This window comes from Eptatretus burgeri, chromosome 8, assembly GCF_056783735.1.
Source record: "Eptatretus burgeri isolate ZD-2024b chromosome 8, Ebu_testis_v1, whole genome shotgun sequence".
NCBI classification, from domain to species: Eukaryota; Metazoa; Chordata; class Myxini; order Myxiniformes; family Myxinidae; genus Eptatretus; species Eptatretus burgeri.
This window is the reverse complement of record NC_140968.1, coordinates 4,012,874-4,027,246: the sequence shown is the minus strand read 5'-3', so window position 1 is coordinate 4,027,246 and position 14,373 is coordinate 4,012,874. Positions and strand designations below refer to the sequence as shown.

Genomic DNA, 14,373 nt, shown 5'->3' with positions numbered 1-14,373 from the left:
ACGTTCACACCCATTTCTTTCACGAGCTCTGAAGCCTGCTCTCATTCTTCCTCAGCTACAATTTTTCGTGAGCTCCGATGCCCGCATTTTTTGAGGGCACAAGGGTCGTCATGGTAACCGTGCACCAGTGGGGTGGGTGAGCTTGGGGTGGATGGCACCCCGCAGAGACGGCCCAGAAATATAAAAACGAGAGAGAGATACGTTCTGGGGAGAAAAGAGGAGAGAAAAGTGTGAAGAGAAAAGCGTGAGGAGAAAATCGTGAGGAAAAAATGCAAAAGAGGAAAAAAAAAAGCGAAAGGAGAGAGGAAAAAAGCAAAGGGAGCAAGAAGCGGGTGTCTGACCAGTGCCGACAAAACAATTCGTCCTTCCCATGCTTGAGCAAGCGAGCGTGTGGTGCGCGTGTGGGTGTTTGACCAGCGCCAACGAGACAATTCCTCCTTCCCAGTGCTTTGGCAAGCGAGCGTGTGGTGCGCGTGTGGATGTGAGCAGCGCCTCCAACAAGTGAGGCACAGGTCAATCACCAACACCAGGGTCTAAACCCACGACGGACGATCTCGGTGCCCTCTAGACTTCGGCTGGCATTCAAGGCTGCCCCACGAGAGGGTGTACTGCAAAGCTGGGTGCTGGCGACGGATGTGACACGCACGCACGCATTTCAGGACGTTTTCGCTTCACAGACGACTTTCTGGTGAGCGAGACGATTCTTTCCCCCACCCCCTCCCCCCCTGAATGATCTGCTGGGTACCCATATCTGTGTTTAGCTGTAAATAAACCCCGATGAGCATCCGCTCTTTGTCTCTTTCCTGGCATTTTGATTGATTTTGCTTTGAAATTTATTCTTTATTTACCTCAGAAAATAGTTCTTTTTATTTATTTATTTTATTATTAATAAATTATTTGTCGATTTCCAACCAGTCCGTGTTTGTCCTTTCCTTCCATTGGTCTAGCATTGTCCGAACCTAGATAGACTGGGAGGTAATTACCACAGATTTGACCAAAAAAGTCGGCATGCACCAGCGGTTAAAACGCTCGGCCGCCCTAATTAAAATCTAATCAGATAATATTGGTGCTTTGCCGAGGGCACGCTGCCGCTCCGGTAACCACGTGACCTCCAGTTAAACGGAATAATTAGATGGCAGACACTGGAACTCGTGGTTGACTGGGTGGCGTTCGTGGTTCTAAAACAACCCACCGTACCACAACGTTAATTGTGAGCGGTGGCCCCAGGTCCCGCTCTACCGAGGACAACCGAGGATTAATCCCCCTGAGTGACAAGCTGGTGTCTCGGTATCCGTCACCACAACAATACATATATACAGTGCTCCCTCGCTATATCGCGGTTCACTTTTCGCGGCTTCACTACATCGCGGGTTTTCAAGTAGAAGTAGAAGAGTAGAAGTCGCCTCCAGTAGAAGAGATTTAATGCTCTTCTTGGCTGTGCAGTACTACATTCATCTCATCATCATCATCTTCATCGTCATCAGTACTGCACAGCTATCATCATCATCGTCATATCTTCATAGGTCAGTACCCATAATAGTTTTTTTTATATTTTATAGTACAATATAGTATTTTAAAAATTATTTTTGGTCTTAGGTTTTGCAGCCCCATGATGAAGTCGCATTTCCGATGAAAAATTTTTAATTTTTTTTTTTTTTTAAATAACTGATTAAATGTGTGTGGGAAAGGTTAATAAGAGTGTGTGGATGCTGTTTTATGGTTTAAAATACGTTTAAAATGTGTTTAAATATACTTAAATAATTAAATAAATATGTGGTTTCTACTTCGTGGATTTTCACTTATCGCGGGTGGGTCTGGAACGCATTAACCGCGATAGGTGAGGGAGCAATGTACATATATATATATATATATATATATATATATATATATATATATATATATATATATATATATATATATATATATATATATATTGAGAATGACAATGATGTACAAACATGATGGTCAAAATGACCAAATACATTGGTTTACATCCCTCCTCTCCCTCCCCACCCCCTCCCCCCAATTGCTTTTACTTATTTTTTTTTTCTATCAGGATCTGCTGAGAATCCCAAGTCTATAAAAAAGAATATCAAGGATGAAAATGCCATCATCAACATCATTCTTTGTGTTTACCTGTTTTTGTAAGTGTACTCCTATTGGTGAAGCCCTTTATGTATCCCCAAACATTGCAAACCACATTCCACTCCACTACCTCCGACACCTCATATAGAGGGAGTCTACACTCACAAAACCAAGTGCAGATAAGAAGTCAAGTAAGGCCTTGTTTAAATGTGGGTTTCATGAGCACCCGAAGAGGCATGGTTTTCCTTTTTTGCTAAATAATAAACTTACACGTATGCTTGTTTTATGCCATTGATTTCATTCATCTGACATGGAAAATCCAGAATTTTGTTTTTTCATACAATTATTGTTCTTATTTATGGTAGATTGACCATTTGAGGTGTCGTCAAATATTTATGCAAAGAAGGCAACAGTTTCATCAAAATCCTCAAATGCATGATTGCTGTATGGTGAAGGTGTGACCTCATATCGTACAGTAGTCAAATGGGTGGATGCATGGAGGTGAGTTCCGAGAAGATGGCCCCAGGTATGGATGGCCAACAGATGTGACCGACTCACAAAATGTTTCACAGGTCGAGGCATTAATCATGAAGAATCACCTGTTTAAATCACCTGCTTAAATATCCACAGAACTTGGAATTTCTCAAGGCGCTGTTGTCACAATCATCCGTGAAAAATTGGGTATTTGAAGGGCAAGATAGAGCCCCAAAACCTCAGCACTCACGATCGATGGCTGGCATCCTGTTGTGAGCTTCATGAAATGGTCAATGCAGACCCAGCCAACTTCATCGCTCGTCTGGTAACTGGGGATGATGTGTGACCTCACCAATGGGAATCTGAAACCAAATTGGAATCCATGCAATGGGAAGTACAAGGGATCACTCACTCCCATCCAAAATTTTTTTTGCACCTTACTCTCATCTGGCAAGATCACAATCTCAATTTTCAGGGATGTCAAGGGAATCTGTCTGACTCACTATATATTTCACACAACCACAATCACAGGGGAATGTTACACGAACCTCATGCAAAGATCGTGCCAGGCCAGCAAGAACAAACGCAAGGGGGTGTCACCAAAGGTGTGCTCCAACTCCACACCAACTCTCCTGTGCACTCGGCTTGTGTTGTGCATTCCACCATTCCTGACTCGCTTTGAGGTCTAATGAGAGAGCAGCAGGCCCTGTGCCTTTTTGTCTTCATGTGAGAGGCCAATGATGTTGAGAGCTTGGGATTTATTCACAGCATACAAGAGGAGCGCATGTGCAACAGAGGTTTGGCTATAGGGGTGAGAGATACCTCATTGAGCTCCAAACAAAAGCCTTGTAGATTGTGACTACATCTGATTTTTCAGGGATTGACTTGGAATGGCACAGAATTACTACCCTTAGGCTGGCTTCAGAAGCCAGCTTTGATATCTTGTCTACTCAGGAGATGTATTTACATTTATGTAATTTATCTCATTACAACACTGATAAATGTATTACTTTGCAGTTATATCTTGTACAGAATGTATTGCTTCTTGTCAAAAAATTATGTCCTCTCCGGAAGAAATATGTGATTTTTCATATTTTTCATTGTGGTGGTAAACTTTTATTTTCAGAGATAAATTAGTAACTTTTTCAGAATATGTAGAAAAGTACATGTAGTTTTAAAATTTTGTGCTAAATTCCATCATATGCAGTGCTTTTAGCGACAGTGGTAATTAAAACATCTTTTTTTCTGGATATTTGAAACTTAGTTCAGTCTTTTATTGATATTTCGACAAATATACTTAATTTGTATACTGAATCATAATTCCAGTAATGGAATAATACTTGTGGAACATATGGAAACCACTGAAGTTTGATAGTGTTGTTATTTTGTGGTTATAGTTGAATTGTATTAATGACTGTTGTAGTTTAAAAAATACTCACATCCTTGGGGTATTATTTTTAATAAGAAATATTCATTCAGATACTCCAAAAATTGATTCAAGTATTGTAATTAACAATGTTGGATTTGGAGAAATAAAAATATAAAAATATTGAGTTTGACTTTTTAGTGGTTGTGAGACAAACTTGGTACCCTCATTGTGAAACAGCCCATATATATATATATATATATATATATATATATATATATATATATATATATATATATATATATATATATATATATATATATATATATATATATATATATATATATATATATATATATATATATATATATATATGCCCGAAAATGGATATACCAAAAACAAAAAGGATGTTAAATAGTTTTGTTATTATTCGAGATACTGACATAAATTTGATACGAATATATGCATTAAACTTGTAAGTTTTTGTTTATTTAGTTTTTTTTGTTTCGATATTCTGAAATTATTGAGAAACATTTAAATGTCCATCGTGAATGAAACACATTCATGTACAAATCCCCCAATTTTTGCTTTCTCTTGAGGACTTGTCATATTATATCAGAAAATGGGCTTCTCCTAAAACACAGAAAATAACAATCAATATTAACAACAAGCTAAAACTTACAAGTCCAACACATGTAATCATATCAAATTAACGTAAGTATCTTGAATAACAATAAAACTATTCAACGTTCTTATTGGTATATTCAATTTCGGATATCGCACGTGCTCACCTGGGTCTCCAGGTCCGTGAATGGCTCGAGACTTTTCCTGACCGGTGGATGGGTCGATATTTGCCCAATATGCCCGACCTCATCCCGTGCAATTTCTTCTTGTCGGGCTTTTTTAAGGGTAAGATTTACGCATCTCAACCAGCGAACATTCGAGACCTGAAAGAGCAGATTCGAGCAGCTTTTGGAGAAATTACGGTCGGAATGCGACAGAACATGGTCTTGGAGTATTTCAAAAGGACGCGCACACTGCTTGAAAATGATTGAAATCACATCGAAATTCAGAAGTAATTTTGTACACTTCTCGATTCAATGAAATTTGTACCACAACAACTTGAAATATGTATCTATATCCTATAAATATTTTGTTTAATTTCGTTTATTATAGTTCAATGAGAGACAGTAGTAAGAAGGTTGGTCTGATGTCGTGCGCTGTTTGGACAGACCATGGTTTGATAATTATAAGTTCCTCTCCTTGCATTTCTCATTTTATATTCCAGGATAGTTGTTCTGGTCACCTCATCCTGCTACCTGGCATTAAGAATCATTGCTCTGGAAAAGGACATCACCTTTCTGGAACTGAACCCTGCGTAAGCAAGCACTCTCCATCCTCCTATCATTCGGACAGCCCAGAATAATCTTGGCCTTGTTAGATGTTTGTGCTGCCCTTCGTTTGGTAATATGGTTTAATCTTGCGAATGCACTATTACAGATGTGCAATGTTTTATTTGAATTACAGTTCCTTTAGAAAGTATTCACACCTCTCGACTTTTGTCACATTTTGTTGTGTTAAAGCCTGAATTTAAAATTGATTAAATTTTTTTTTTAATGTTACCGATCGACACAAAATACCCAAAAATGACAAAGTGAAAACATGTTTTTCGAAATTTTTACCGATGCCTTCTTGTCTTGTCTGATTTTTTTTCCTTTGTAAATGTAAAAGTATCTGTTTCAGCAGATTTCTGCAGACATAATGCAAGAACGAGATAGCTTGCAAGATGTAATTAATTAATGGCTGATCACAGTCGCTATGTACGAGTACGTTTACCATTTGACAATGCAAAGTACAAACATCTCGGTCGTTCTTGGAGTTGATTTTGCTAAGAGCTGGAGGGGGTAAAGGAAGTTGGGTGGAGGTAGGTACCATGAGAGGGGGTTAAGTAAAGTATATTGAAAGGGGAAGAGCACTCTCTTCTGGCCCACAACAATATCTTAATTGATTTGAAAGAAGAAAATTGGGTTCCTTTCTTTTGGGTTCACAGCAGAGAAAAGAAGAAATTCCATATACTGTACCATAGGAATGTGACCTAGGTAAAAGAAAGTGCTGCCCAAACCCCTCACACTAACTGAATACTGTATTATAAAGATAACATTAAGGTTGTAGTACTGTCCTTACACCCAAAACACACAAATACATTTGTTATTATTTTATTTTTAAGTGTAATTTCATATTTATCTTTATTTTGCAGGTTGTTGGGTCTGGCCAATTGTAAGGCATCAGATGATCCTGGAAAAAACCATGCGTGTTGGAAAGAGGAAATCACCTTCAGTATTGCAAGAATTGACAAGGTACAGTAGATGCACAAAATCCGTAGATTCACGAGACATTAAACAAGGTATTTAGAACTCAGGTTGAGACCATTGGGCCCACAATGCTTGCGTCCTTTTCACAACGAAGCAGGTCGTGCTAATTACACAATTAACCGCAAGCAGGGAATTTGGCCGCATCCTGGTATGACTGCAGACTCGGTGGCATAATGGCTAGAACGTGTGCTCCGAGTGTGGGAAGTCAGTGGTTCGATCCCTGGCCTAGTCACAGCAGACTTTATAAACGGAGTGTGCTGCGGCAGTGCCATATGCCTGCTGTTGGCTTAATGGTTATGGTCTGAGGATCCTGAGTTCAAATCCCACTTGGCTGTTGAATTAATACTAGGTGGGGTTGACAGCCTGTCATCCTTCCGAGGTAGGTCGGTGGCATAATGGCTAGAACGTGTGCTCCGAGTGTGGGAAGTCAGTGGTTCGATCCCTGGCCTAGTCACAGCAGACTTTATAAACGGAGTGTGCTGCAGCAGTGCCATATGCCTGCTGTTGGCTTAATGGTTATGGTCTGAGGATCCTGAGGATCCTGAGTTCAAATCCCACTTGGCTGTTGAATTAATACCAGGTGGGGTTGACAGCCTGTCATCCTTCCGAGGTAGGCAAAATGAGTGCTCGCTTGCTGGTATCCTGTGTCCAGGATTGTGCCCAATAGCTAAGAGACTGCTTAGGCAGCACCAATGCTCTGCACAGAGTATGGTCCCGATGGATGGATGCGGCAGTGCCATCGCTCTGCAAAGAGTATGGTACATCAAACAACTGGTATAACATGCCTAGTCTTTTCAAAGGATGCAGTGGGATCTTTAATATGTTATTGGAGAAAATGTAATCACCTGTTATATATCTCTCTACCACATTCCTTGCCACGAGGCTCATTTGAGTAGAGTAAGGTGGGGTAAGATGCCCATCTCCCCCTTCTCATTTAACTCCCCACTCTTGGTTATATGGTCAATTTCCTGATATTCAGTTCACTGAACAAAAGGACCGAGTAGGGTATACATCCATGTTGGGGGGGGAGGGAAGGGGGAAATCTTTCCCCACCTCACTCCATTGCACTGGTGTTTATATTTTTAAACATTTCCATGTAAACCCTCAACTCGTATACAGTCAAAGCTCGTTACTATGCCACCCGTCGGGACCGAGCAAAAGTGGCATAGTAGCGAGAGTGGCATAGTAACGAGATTTTGTAAAAACGGCCTTATTTTCTCAAGTTACCCATCTGTAGTTAATCTTTAGACAAAATTTATTCCAGCAAGTAACAGGCACGACTGTTGTATAAGCTAAGCGAACGGAGAACATACACACACTAACAGAGTTCACACACTAACATATGGCATGGCGAGAAATTCACGACACACAAAGCTTTCAAGAATCGTCGGCTGGCGCATCTTCTTTCGGCGGATCTCGTGCATCTCGTTGTCTAGCCGATCGTACGCTTGCATCACACCGGGCTTCCCGCTTCTCTGCTGCATGAACTTCCGGACGGTGCTACAAGCGCTGGACTTCCTCGACAGACGAACGATTTCCTCCACGACAGTTACCTCGTCATCTTTGCTTTCCACCTGCTCCTCACTGCACAGAATCTCCTCCGCAATCTCCTCCAGCGTGAAATACCCGCCAGTTGCGAGGCGCTCGTCGGCTTCGAGAAAGTCAGACAGCTCGATCTCCTCGTTCTCGTGCATCTTTTCCTCGGCAGGTAGAGCTTCCCAGATGTCGGGCAGCTCCGCATCCTGTGGCTCAGTTTGGATCTCCTCTTCGATGAACTTGGCCTTCGCGAAACAGTTCCTGATCGTCGACTTGCCGACCTGCTCTCAAGCACGCCGGGCGACGTGTAGAGCGTCGAGCAATGTGAACTTGAACTCCTTTCCCTCGTCTATGGCCTCAGGCCAGCAGCATAGCAGGAGCTTCTTGTAGTGGCGCATGAGGTTCTCTATGATTCCCTGATCCATTGGTTGTGGAGTGGCTGTCGTGTTGGGTGGGAAGAAGACCAGTTGGATGTTGTTCAGCTATAGCTCGGGAGGGTGGCCAGAGAAGTTAGCGAGACAGACCAGCACTCTGCGTCCCTGCTGGCAGTCGTCCGTCCCACGCACGCAACATCTCCTCGAAAGCTCCGCCGTCATCACGCCTTCGATTTCGCCTTGTACTTGACTGGGATCTCTTTGTTCTTGAAGGCACGGGGTTTCTTAGGTGCCAATCACCAGAAGAGGAACTTCTCGCTGCCGCTCATGTTTGCCCCAACCAGAAGAGTGATCCTTTGCTTGCTTTTCTTTCCTCCAGTACACCGCTCTCCCCTGAAAGCCATGGTCTTGTTCGGAAGCAGCTGCCAGAAGAGTCCAATCTCGTCCAGGTTGAAGACGTCGTCTGCGGAGAACTGCCCGAGTAAGGGCCGGAGAACCTGTTGTTGCCACTCAAGAAGGGATTGCGAATCCACCGCTCCAGCTTCGCCCTGCACTGTCTTGAACGTGATGCCGTGGCGCTTCTTGAAATTGCCCAACCAACCGTCGCTCGCCATGAAGTCTGGGATGTGCATCAGCTCGGCCAGTTTCATCGCCTTCTCCTTGATCAGATCGCCGCTGACAGGCACATTCTGTCCTCTTGATTGCTTCAGCCACATGAGCACTCCCTCATCAAGCTTCGGGTCGTGAGCCTGCGTCAACTTCATGCGCTTCGATGGAAATCCAGCTTTGTTTGCAGCCTCGAATGCATCCTTCTTGATGAGAATGCCCTTCACGGTGGTTCTCTTAACTTCGACGCCCCATTTCTTGCTAATCTCCCTGGCCAACTTGGACTGATTCGGCTCCTTCTTCGCGGCATCGATGATCTCCTTCTTCTCCTTCAGCGTAAAGTCGGTTTGCTTGCGTTTCTGAGCTGACATTATGGGCTGAATTTGAAAAAAAATGATGTCACTGTTGTACGTGTGCCTGCGTGTCTGTGTGTGTGCTCGCGCTTTTTTGTGTCTCGTTGTGAGTGTTGTGATTGGCTTGTTGTGGCTGGCATCGGGGAGAAGAATCGCGTGTTTTGACACAGTCTGACTATGCGCGTACGTATTGAGTTATGTTGTGCGCAGCTGGACTGTAGTTCGTCGCTTCGCCTTTGGACGTGAGTATGATAATCGAGCACTGCGCAATACAGACTTTTTCACGACTCGTGCCTTTTAACAGTCACACAGTAGTGGCATGGTAGCGAGAGTAGGGGGTGGCATAGTAAATTTATTTTGTATTGAATTTTGTCGGGACCGAGCAAAAGTGGTATAATAGCGAGAGTGGCATAGAAGCGAGGTGGCATAGTAACGAGCTTTGACTGTAGTGGAAAACCCAAGTTTGAACCCCACATACCATTAACTGACTGTTTGTCAATTGTCTCGTAATGTCCTTGTAATTCAAGCAAAAGTATACTGATGTACTCTCATGGCTTTGCCCTGCATGTCTCTTACGTACAAACTCCACCACAAGCCTCAGATCAACATGAAAAGATAATGAAAACAACACATGGGCCTTACAACTTCCTACTACATCACATGATATGTGTTGGCACAGTAGGAGAAATAAACTTGGTTTAAATATGATGTAAAATTTGCTGCTAAAGGCCAATTCTGTGTATGTCACAAAACATAGCGTCCAGAATGCTTGCATCATACACTCAAGCCTTAATGCACTGCACCAAGGTCACCACCAGTGTCCTACATTTGTGAATGTTCCATCAATGGAGAACAATAGGTCTTACTACATTCTTAGAAAGAGGAACATACAATCTGAATTAGTTTTTCTTTTACAGATAAAAGCAAACCTCCAGAAACTCCTTAAGGATCCCGGCTCATAAAGCTCCTTCCGCCACAAGCCCGAAACATTGATGCAAGACCACACGTGATGTCGCCTTCATGCTGTTGTAACATCATTGTCGACAAACAATCCTTTGGTGCTGCATTGACCAGACACGTTTACCGAGTGGATGAAAGGCTGTTTCTCTCATGTTCAAGCCGTGTGAAGTTTTTGAACTTTGTTAACCCTTCTGACCCATGTTTTGTCCTCCGGTCCTGCCCCCATCCTTTGGTATTATGGGTTGTCTTTTGTTAAAGTCTTGTACTGAGGGTGTTCAGATTGGGAACTGGGTGGTCATTCTCTCAAAAATTTGAACATATCCATGTATAAGCAATGTACATTAATGGTGGGTTGGTCGTGGTAGTTTTGAAAGCGTTTTGTGCATTTCAGATAATCGCTGCTGCAAAGCAGGACACTTTATTCACAAACTCATCCTCCAGTTTTTGGATGATCTAAATTAAAACTTAACATTTATACCCAAGAGGTGTCCTAATATGTGGGAGAACAGCATCACTATCCTCCTGGCGGTATTCATGGTGAAGTTTCAAACTGTCACTGAAAGTCCTCCTCCTCCTCCTCCTCCTCCTCCTCCTCCTCCTCCTCCTCCTCCTCCTCCTCCTTCGTATTCAGCACAAGGCTTCGGGTCGCATCATTGGTTGAGGGCATGGCTGTCACTGATGCTGTGCCCCAATTACCAGCATACTGGTACTCATTTCGCTGATCTCGGAAGGATGACAGGCTGAGTCAACCCCACCTGGTGTTATTTCAACAGCCAACAGGGGCTTGAACTCAAGATGCTAAGATCCCAAACCAGCCACCCTAATCGCTAAGCAAACACCAGGAGGAGAGGAGATTGGGACCATACTCTGTGCAGAGCGTTGGTGCTGCCTAAACAGTCTCCTTGGCTATTGGGCACAATCCTGGATGGGTCGCCACTCTGACACAGGATACCAGAAAGCTGGTACTCATTTTTCCGACTACGGAAGGATGACAGGCCGAGTTAACCCCACCTGGTATTAATTCAACAGCCAAGTGGAATTCAAACTCAGGATCCCAGGATCCGAGGATCGCCAGCCCACCACCCTAACAATGAAGCCAACACCAGGCTTTCGATGAAAGTCATGAGGATGTAAACCACAGCTCAAGAAACGGTCTCTGAGTGGCAAGAAGCTTAAACAACAAAGTTGAGCGGATGAAAAGTATCAATGGACAAAAGTCTTGTTCAATTGTATTCCCCAGTAATCTATGTGTCTGACTTCTGGTGATATTCGTGATCAGATTTCTTCAACCATCCCGATCCTACACTGCTTCCCAAAGCTCTGGTAGAGAGACGGCTTGATTGCAGCCTTTATCCCATCCAATCCATCCAGCACATACAAGGTCTGCCTCTTCCTCTACTTCCCTAAACCATATCCAGCATGGTTGATTTCTCCAGACTCGTTTTCTGAAAGCATGAAGTGTCCAAAGTATGAAAGTTTCTGTTTTATTATCAGCGCTTTCCTCATGGTGGTCTCATTTCTTCAAGCACTGAATTGCTTGTTCTTCTTGCAGTCCATAGAATTTCGAACATTTGTCTTGAACACCAGATTTCAAAACTGTCAATCTTCTTCCTTTCTTTCTTGTTCATCGTCCATGACTCACATCTATACATTGTAACTGGAAATACCAGAGCATTCACCAGCCTCCTCTTGGTTTGTGTTATCACATCCTTGTTTTTCCAGTAACACTATTAAAATCGTCTTTTCATTTCTCCTTCCTTCACCTTCTCCACTCATTTCAACCTTAGAACTCAGGAAGATGAACCTTTCCACGATTCCCACCTGATCGTCTCCCAATCTGATTGCATCGATGTTCTCAGTTCACGTGATTTTAATCTTTTTTAGGTTTAAATGAAGACCAGCTTTTCACTTTCCTTCTTCACCGTCTGCACCAGTTTCATCAATTCCTCTTTACTTTCTGCCAACAGAGTGGTATCGTCAGCATACCTGAGATTGTTGATACATCGTCCTCCAATCATGACTCCAGCCTCCATGATGTCATCCAAGTTTGATTTCCTCAAGACTGTACTGATTATACTCCATACCCTGTTCTTACTGCCGTTTCTTGTTTAGTGTTTTGGCTTTTTATAACACCTATCAGGTGCTCCGACATCTCCATTTCTCTCAGCATAATCCACATCAGTTCATGATCAACACAATCAAAAGCTTTGATATAATCTATAAAACAGAGATGCACCTTCCTTTGATATTCCCTTGCTTCTTCCATGATCCACCTCCGATTTGCGATTTGATCTCGAGTACCTCTTCTGAAATCTGCTTGATCAATCGGCATTGCTCCCTTCATGAAGGCTTCTATTCTGTGTTGAATGATCTTTGGTAAGCTTGTGAAATCAAGGCAATGATTCGGTTATTTGAACATTCTATTCTATTACATCCCCCGTCTTTGGTAATGGTATGTAGACTGACTGCTTCCACCTTCTCGGCCAAACAATCCTGCTCCAGATCTGTGTACACAGAGGTGTTCAAATTTTGATTTCTATCCTCCCCCAACTACCTTCAAGAGTTATGTTGGAATTTCATAGGCACCTGGTGCTTTACCGGTTGCAAGCTCTTTCCGGACAATGTGGACGTCACATTCTATCACTATTGGTTCTTGCTCATATTCTCTTTCTTCGAAGGTTGCCATCATTTTGCTATCTTGTTCATATTGAGTTCCAGTATCGTCCTTCCTTTTCTTTCACCTGTGTTTCTTCAGTCACATATTTTCCTGTTCTACTCTTAACATCCCCAATCCTAGAACGAATGTGATCTCTGGGTTGTTTTATTTTTGGGTTTTTTTTTAAAAAGGATCTCTTCTTTTCTCTGCTCTGTTGTCACTTTCTATCTCTATGAACACCTCTTCGAAATGTCTATCTTTGTCTTTCTAAGCTTGTTGATGTGAAGTCGGCATTTAGCCACGTTGCGTCCTCTCTTGATACACCTTTGGTTTTCATCTCTCTTCTTCTCTGCACTATTTATTGTCTCTTCTGACAGCCATGAAGCCTTCTCCTCCTCACTTGCTTTAGGGATGTTGGTTTACAATGTCTTCAATCTCCTGCCACAATTAGTTTGGCATTCTGTCAACCAAGTCAAGCTCGTAATTCGAGCTCGTCACCAAGCCATAGAAAAGCCTAGGCTTTAAATTGGGTGTGGGATCCTGTTTGACGAAGATTTTTTGAGAATATATACATCATGAAGTACACTTGATATGCGGGTGTTTGTCATGTTTAAAATTAAGCCAAATATGCTGTGAAGATTTATTTATTTGTGTGTCTATCTGTGTGATATTTTATGACATTACATAAGACTGTTGCTTCCTGTTTGCTACTGCAGGAGCATTTGAAGATGATGATTATGACGTCAAAGATGATTGGCTGATTATGGATTAATTTTGTTCAACAGCAAAAATACACGATGGATCCGACACCAAGGGAGAATCCCATAACATGTAGGATGCCAGTTTGATGTTTTTAAGTTGTAATTCCAGCTGATACAATAGCACACAAAGCTGACAGCTGTGCAATCATCATCAGCAAGTTGGGGTGAACCTCCTATTTGTTTTTATTTTTATAAATGGTCACTTTACAGTTCCGATTGATCATGTTCACGAATACACCGAAAGATGATTCACATTTTCTCCTGAAGTTGAAATAGCTGTTTTTAATTGAAACAGGTTTGATAATGGCAGTAATATATTTATAGGTACTCTATAACCACTCTGTCCCACCATTAATCTTTTTAAAAGTTTGTCATTCGCCAAATCAGCTCGAAGGCTGGTGGCTGAACTTTGCCAACGTGGTATTTATCCAACCCATGTGGAATCCACTGTTAGACATTTGCGAAGACAAAAGGTGTGTGTGTGTGTGTGTGTGTGTGTTTTAGGAATAATAAGATGAATACATTTGTAGTCCAAGAACCTGCATCCTCAAATTACACCAAAGACATACTTGGGCCCGAAAATGATACATTTAAAAGGAGAATATATTTATTCCCAACTTATTCTCACGGGCAGGAATTGTTAAATCAAATTAAAAAAAATTAAGCTGCTTTTTCTTTGTAGTTGTGTACCGTTATTATTTTGTGAGAGAGAGAGAGAGAGAGAGAGAGAGAGAGAGAGAGAGAGAGAGAGAGAGAGAGAGAGAGAGAGAGAGAGAGAGAGATTGCGAGAGAGAGAGAGAGAGAGAGAGAGAGAGAGAGAGAGAGAGAGA

The 14,373-nt window shown here is 42.2% G+C and overlaps 1 protein-coding gene across 2 annotated transcripts in view; it reads left to right on the top strand.

Annotated features, from left to right (window-relative positions):
• Positions 1-14,212, top strand: part of LOC147020957 (GRAM domain-containing protein 2A-like) — a 50,659-nt gene extending 36,447 nt beyond the window's left edge. For both annotated transcript variants that reach the window (XM_085890682.1, XM_085890683.1), the window contains exons 11-14: positions 2,057-2,144; positions 5,214-5,303; positions 6,183-6,282; positions 10,084-14,212. In XM_085890682.1, coding sequence (XP_085746808.1) covers positions 2,057-2,144; positions 5,214-5,303; positions 6,183-6,282; positions 10,084-10,128 — 323 coding nt within the window. In that variant the 3' untranslated portion in view covers positions 10,129-14,212. The remainder of the gene's footprint in view (positions 1-2,056; positions 2,145-5,213; positions 5,304-6,182; positions 6,283-10,083) is intronic.
• The last annotated feature ends 161 nt before the right edge of the window (positions 14,213-14,373 follow it).